Source organism: Lynx canadensis, chromosome E2 (assembly GCF_007474595.2).
Source record: "Lynx canadensis isolate LIC74 chromosome E2, mLynCan4.pri.v2, whole genome shotgun sequence".
Lineage (NCBI taxonomy): Eukaryota > Metazoa > Chordata > Mammalia > Carnivora > Felidae > Lynx > Lynx canadensis.
In genome coordinates, this window is record NC_044317.1 from 37,535,598 (window position 1) to 37,542,826 (window position 7,229).

The window sequence follows — 7,229 nt, forward strand, 5'->3', positions numbered from 1 at the left end:
TTAAAAAGATTCTTTTCCTCCAAAGGCTTATTGCAGTAAATGTTTCTTTTTCCACCATTCTTGCTTCCCAAGCCTTCCTCCCAGGAAGTATGGTGGAGACCAGGATGAGCTATATTAGTTAGTCCTATTGGTCCTATAGACCAATTATATAAATTGGTCCTGAAAGGGTACCATTCTGATGTGGATAGGCAGAATCCATCTGTGTATTCAAATTTACCCAGTGTCTTGCTGTGTGATGTGAGAAATGTAATTCTCTTGGTTTCTCTGTGCTTGCCTGAAGGATGGTTCTTTGGTGGTGTTCTTTTTTTGTGCAGGACAAAGGGGAAGCTCTTGCCTAAGAGAAAAGTGTGAGGATGATGAGACTTTCCATGCAGTTTTTGTATACACTATTTCTGAGGAGTTTTGGGGTCATTTGGTGAAGTCAGAGTTATCAAGAGTTTATAGCTTTATGGTTATATGCATTTATTTTTGCAGACTAGCATATATTTAGAATTCCACCTCTTCTCCTTTACTCTCAGTCTTTGTGGTTCAGCAGATGCTTTCTATATCTCTTGCCATTTGACTCACACCTGGCCAATCAGAGTACCATCACTGGTCATGTTGATATGCCCCGATTTGAGAGACCCCCCGAAAACAAACCACCAGAGTCCAGAGTCCTGAGTCAAAGCCAAGCGGCAAGGGTCGTTTATTGCAGGTTCGAACCCGGTCCTCCGCGCACTCGTTTCCAGTGACGCTAAGAGGCCCCGAGCAAGGATCTTACAGCTTCTTCTATAGACAGGCACAAACAAGTTAGGGATTTTTTTGCGGTTACAGAGCTGTTATTGGTTGACATTTAAATTTGAACACTCAGCAGAACTTGATTGGTTCCTGCCTTTATTTTAAACCACTCAGCAGAACTTGATTGGTTCCCGCCTTTAGGTCAGACCACAACTGGGCACGCCCTGGCTGGTTCCCGGAACGGCGGGGGGGGGGGGGGGCGGGTGGAAGGTCTTCTCTTTGCAGTTGTGAATACACCTGGTAATTTTTCTCTTAGTCTCTCATCCCCCCCTCTCTTTGGTGCCTTAAGAGCCAATCTTGGATTTTATGTGTCTGACTCAAATGTTTCGGTAATGACGGGTTGATATTGGGTCCTAAGGACCATCAGTTGGATCGTGTTAACTCAGTCTTTGATAAAGGCAACTAGTTTATTAATAATATAAGGCCCGAAGGTGAGGAGAAGGAGGAGTATAAGGGGCCCAGCTAGAGCAGAAAGCAGGGTGGCTAGCCATGGGGACTGATTGAACCAAGACTCAAACAAGCCTTGTTGTTGTTCTCGTTCACGCTTCCGTTTGGCCAGGCCTTCTCTAACTTTAGCCATGGACTCTCGGACTACTCCGGTGTGGTCAGCATAAAAACAACATTCTTCTCTTAAGGCTGCCCATAAACCTCCTTGTTGGAGGAAGACTAGATCTAGCCCCCTTCGGTTCTGTAGGACCACTTCAGAAAGGGAGGTCAGAGATTTTTCGAGGTGCGAGATTGAGTCCTCAAGTCTGGCTATATCCTCATCAATGGCTGCCCTTAGGCTATTGAACCCCCGGTGCTGGATGGCTAGTGATGAGATCCCTGTTCCTGCCCCTATGGTACCGAGGCCAAACAAGGTGGCCAAGGTTATGGCCATAAAGCGTTCCCATTTTGTTCTTATTGACTCTCTTGCTTCCGTCCCTTCTGTCAACAGATCATATACAACATTTTCTCGGTGGTAAATAACCCTTGGAAATATTAATACCATGATACAATATTCGGGTGACAAATTAAAAACATCTCTGCTAACACATGGGGTGAGCCCTGTCTTAGAACAAATCCACCAACTGTCAGGAGCTGGAATTATCCATTTAGATTCATCTATAGAGTAATTAGTTGGGGCACAGAGCTGGATATGGCTAGAGGGGACCTTTCCTATACAAGTCACATTGCCAGTGACTGCTTGCAGTGTGAGGCCGGGGCCCTTTTGATTCCACTTGCAAGCTGCTGGTGACTCTTCTCCTGACTGTGAAAAAGGGGCAGTTAGACCTATGGTTTCGTAGAAGGGGGGTTTTATATCATAACATAGCTAGCAGGCCCTTGTTGCCTCAGGGTCCGATCGGTTTAAGGCCTCTTATGCTGCTGTTAGCAATTTCCATAGGGAGTCTATACCTTCTGGGTTCTGATTTTTTTTTGGACAGCTTGTGCTTTTACTCCTGGGATAAGGACGGGGGTCCTGCTGGAGGGAGTAGTGGGGATCTGCCTGGGGATAGTCTCGTCTCTTTTTATTTCTTTTCTTTTTTTTTTTCCTAATACCTGATTTGGCCCCACCGGTTGTACAAGAGGGGAGAATTTTAATTTTATTTGAATGGCAGTCCCAAAGAGGGGATATTGATATAAGTAGAGTCCCCAAATGAGTCCTGAGACCCACCGCCTGTCGTTTTTCCCCTCCTCTGTAAATCTTACACGAATAAGGTTACAGTTTTCATCATACCTGGTGCGGGTACATGGTCGGACATAGGACATTTCAATAAATTGAGGTTTTACTTCCCACTTTATTCCCCATCATTGGAGGTGACACAACTCCAGGCTGTGCAAAAGAGGGTTTCAAACCCTCCACATGTGCGCCTCATCGCCCCTGTCATAAATCCCGGACATGCGTAAAATCCATTTCTACTTATTGATACCCTCCTTTGCAGTTGCCTCCATTTACCTCCTTCCATTTTTTCTAATGGACTAATTTTTTTTTAATTAAAATATAAATCTGACCACCAGGTATTTAATGGGGCAGTTCCTAGGGTTTTGTTGTAGAATTCATGAGTCTCTAAATTAGTAATTTCCCATGTCAAATTATAGGGGTTGTGGGGGTTTGGATTTACAGACAGAATTTGCAGAACAATCAAGAGGAGGGCAAGTACCATAGTTACGGCTCAGTCCGTTGGCGGCGTAGGGTCAATTTTAAAGGATTGTCCTTAGTCCGATCAACAGTCCAGGTTGTCTTTGAAGGACCGATGAGGTCTGAGAACGGGTCCACTGGTTTGGTGTGGGCGAAATGGATCCAGGTGGCGATTCCGTCTTCTTTGATGGCAGTAGGCGTTGTCAGGATGACCTGGAAGGGTCTTTCCACCTGGGCTCCAGAGTTCCCTGCCGATGACGTTTGACGAGGACCCAATCCCCTGGCCGGAATTGATGAGGAATAGGCGGGGGTCCAGTCTCATAGAGTTCCTTTAATTTGGGCCATACATCTTTATGGACCCTCTGCAAGGCTTGTAGGGAGAACAAGAATTCAAGACTATTATTGTTCTCAGCTTTGACAAGGTTATCTTTTAGGTTAGGGATGATGGGGGGTGGTCTACCATGTATTATTTCATAGGGTGTGAGTCCCAGTTTGTATGGGGAATTACGCACCCTGAACAGAGCATAGGGGAGAAGGACTCCAGTCTCCCTGGTCAATTTGGTTAGGGTCTCCTTTAATGTTCTGTTCATTCTCTCTACCTGTCCTGAGCTTTGGGTTCGGTATGCACAATGTAATTTCCAATCAGCCCCAAGTATGGAAGCCAGTCCCTGTCTTACCTTAGAGACGAATGCAGGTCCATTGTCTGACCCTTTCATTACTGGAAAACCATATCTGGGCAAGATTTCTTCTAGGATCTTTTTGGCTACAATCTGCACCATTTCATTCTTGGTTGGAAAGGCTTCAGTCCATCCTGAAAAGGTATCTACAAAAACTAGCAAATACTTATATCCATATTTTCCTGGTTTTACCTCAGTGAAATCTACTTCCCAATAGGTCCCCTGTCTGCTCCCTCTTTGTCTTACCCCTGTTGTCTGAGGATTGTACTCGCATTGTTGAGTTGGCACACTGTACATTTAGTGACTACTTGATCGACCTTATCAGAGACATTTCTGGTTTTTAGTCCAGTCTGTCTCAGTAAGTCCAACATTCGCCGGGAACCTAAGTGGGTGCTGCGATGGATCCGCTCTAGAACTTACCATCCTAGTTTATCTGGGAGTATAATGCTGCTTTTGGAGTCTCTCCACCAGCCATCTTTGATTCAGGTCATGGGAAGTTTACTCATCCATTGAATGTCGCTTTCTGAATACTCAGGGCTGGGGGGCAATTCCCAGTGTCTGGAGTCTGGCAGCTGTAGGGTCAGCAATTGCGCTGGGGGCCGAGCTATGTTTTTTGCAGTCTGATCGGCCAAATTGTTGCCCCGGGAAACTGGGTCGGTTGTCTTCTGGTGTCCTGGGCAATGCACAATCGCTAGCTTTTTGGGTTCCCATAAGGCTGCTAGCAGGGCTAGAATCTCTTCTTTATTTTTGATGTCTTTCCCTTCAGCTGTGAGGAGCCCCCGTTCTCTGTATATCACCCCATGTACATGAGCGGTGGCAAAGGCATATCGGCTATAAGTGTACACGGTTAGCTTGCGGTCTCTCCCTAATTTTAGGGCCTGGGTTAAGGCTATTAGTTCAGCCTTCTGGGCCGAGGTTCCGGCGGGTAGGGCTTCTGCCCAAATCACCTCGGTTTCTGAAGTTATGGCCGCCCCCGCATACCTTTGTCCTTGGTGAATGAAGCTGCTTCCGTCGGTAAACCAGATGGTGTCTGCATCCGATAATGGTTGGTCCTGCAAGTCTTCCCGGACCCCATAAACTTGAGCCAGTATGTCAGCACAGTCATGAAGTGGGGTTCCCATGTCTGGGTCTGGCAGCAGTGATGCTGGGTTCAGGGCCGTTGGGGGGGTGAAGATGACCTTGAGGGGGTTCAACAGCAGTCCCTGGTAATGAGTCGGGCATTGCTCAGCCATCAGTCAGGCGGCTGCTTGAGGATGCCCTCGATGGCATGCGGGTGGTGACTTGTAGCTCTTGGCCCATGGTCAGCTTATCAGCGTCCTTTACCATTAGGGCAGTGGCTGCAATCATCCGGAGACAGGGTGGCCATCCGGCGGCCACTGGATCTAGCTTTTTAGACAGATAGGCTACTGGCCTGCACCAAGGGCCCAAATGCTGGGTTAGCACCGCCTTGGCTCTGCCCCGGTTTTCATCTACATATAGGTGGAAGGGTTTGGAGACATCGGGGAGTCCCAGGGCAGGTGCTGATAGCAGAGCAGTTTTAATTTGTTGGAAGGTCTGTTCAGCTTCTTCCGTCCAACTAAAGGGCTGTTGATCTTTTGTTGCCTGCTATAAAGGTTTTGCTAATTCAGCAAACCCTGGTATCCATAGTCTGCAGAGCCCAGCCGACTCTAGGAATTCCCTCACCTGTCGTGGTGTCTGTGGTCTGGGAATATGAAGGACAGTCTCCTTCCTGGCATCTGTTACCCAGCGTTGCCCCCCTCTCAGTAAGTAACCCAGGTAAGTTACCTCTGACTTGCAGATCTGAGCCTTCTTTGCTGAGGCATGGTAGCCTAAGGTTCCCAGAGTTGGCAGGAGACCTTGGTTTCCTGGATGCAGGCTTCGGGTGTCTCAGCAGCTATTAAGAGATCATCAACATACTGTAGGAGAGTTATATTAGGGTGTTGTTGTCTGTACTCACTTAAATCTTCGTGTAGAGCCTCGTCGAACAGGGTCGGAGAGTTCTTGAATCCTTGTGGCAGTCTGGTCCAAGTGAGCTGGCCATTTATGCCCCTGTCTGGATCTGTCCACTCGAATGCAAATAGCTCTTGTCTTTTAGGCGCTAGTGGTAGGCTGAAAAAAGCATCTTTTAGATCCAGAACAGTGTACCATTGTTTTTCTGGGCTGAGGGCGCTCAGGAGAGTATAGGGGTTAGGAACAATTGGATGTATGTCCATCACCCGCTTATTGACTTCTCTCAGGTCTTGCACTGGTCTGTATTCCCCGCTGTTGGGTTTGCGCACGGGCAGCAGGGGGGTATTCCATGCTGAGTGGCAGGTGCATAGGACCCCGAAGTCAAGGAGGCGGCGGATATGCGGTGTGATGCCATTTTTGGCTTCCGTGGGCATAGGGTATTGGCGCACGTGGACGGGGTCCGTCCCGGGCTTGACCTCTATAAATAGGGTTGGGCAATGTTTTACTAACCCCATACCACCCGTTTCTGCCCATGCGTCTGGGAAGTGTTGAAGCCAGGGCTCGATGCCCTGATCCAGAGGAGTGGGTTCCTGATGGAGCCTATATTCATCCTCTAGTTTCACAGTGAGTACAGATATGGGTTGGTTGTGGAAGTCAGTCACTATGGGTCCCCCCGGTTGGAAATGAATTTGGGCCCCCATTTTGGTAAGCAAATCCCTCCCCAACAGGGGGCAGGGGCTGTCGGGAATGCCCAGGAAGGAGTGGGTTACCTTCCCAGTTCCTAAGTCCACAGTCCTCTGAGTTGTCCAGGGGTACTTCTTTATTCTGGTGGCCCCTTGTACCCAGGATGATTTTTCAGATACTTTTCCATGGGGCTTGACCAGAACTGAGTGCTGTGCTCCGGTATCAACTAGGAACTGGACCAGGGTCCCCTCCACTTGCAACGTTACCCTAGGTTTGGGGAGGGGATCCGAACCCTGTCCTCCCTATTCTGTATCTTGGGTAAACAGTATGGGGGTTATTTTAGGCTGCCATTGTCCTTGGCTGGGGCGGGGTTGTTTCTTCTTCGGGCATTCTCCTATCCAATGGCCTTTTTCTTTACAATAGGGGCATTGATCTTTATCTAAGTGCCGCCTGGGAGGGCGTGTTGTTTGAGTGCCTTCTGGGGGTGGCTGTTCTTTCTGGACTATAGCAGCCAGGACTTTAGTCATTTTCTCTGTGGCCTTGATCTGTCTCTCTTCTGGGGCGTCCCTGTTGTTGTAGACCCGTTGTGCTATACGGAGCAGATCCTGGATCTGTTTACCTTCTAAATCCTCTAGCCTTTGGAGTTTTTTCTTAATGTCAGGAGCTGCTTGATTTACAAAGGACATAACGACAGCAGCCTGGTTCTCAGGGACTTCTGGATCCATGGGGGTAAACTGCCTAAAGGCTTCCATTAATCTCTCTAAGTAGCTGGACTCTCTGCCTTTCCCTGTACGACTGAATATACCTTAGCCAAATTGGTGGGCTTGCGAGCTGCAGCCCGGAGACCCGCCATCAGAGTCTGGCAATAAATGAGTAGCCTTTCCCTACCTTCTGCCGTGTTGTAGTCCCATTCATCCTGTGGAGGTCTGGTTAGGGGGAAAGCCGCATTAATGAGGTCAGGGTTAGATGTCGGCCTACCGTCGTCTCCGGGAACCAGCTTTCTTGCTTCTAATTGGATCCTC

The 7,229-nt window shown here is 48.2% G+C and overlaps 1 protein-coding gene across 1 annotated transcript; it reads right to left on the reverse strand.

The window, feature by feature from the left end:
- Positions 1 to 2,923: 2,923 nt before the first annotated feature.
- Positions 2,924 to 6,932, reverse strand: LOC115502108. The gene is given in 8 exon segments (XM_032591273.1): positions 2,924 to 3,120; positions 3,123 to 3,818; positions 3,821 to 4,035; positions 4,105 to 4,789; positions 4,792 to 4,848; positions 4,851 to 5,444; positions 5,447 to 6,474; positions 6,658 to 6,932. Coding segments are annotated over 8 exon segments (3,747 nt in total).
- Positions 6,933 to 7,229: the final 297 nt, after the last annotated feature.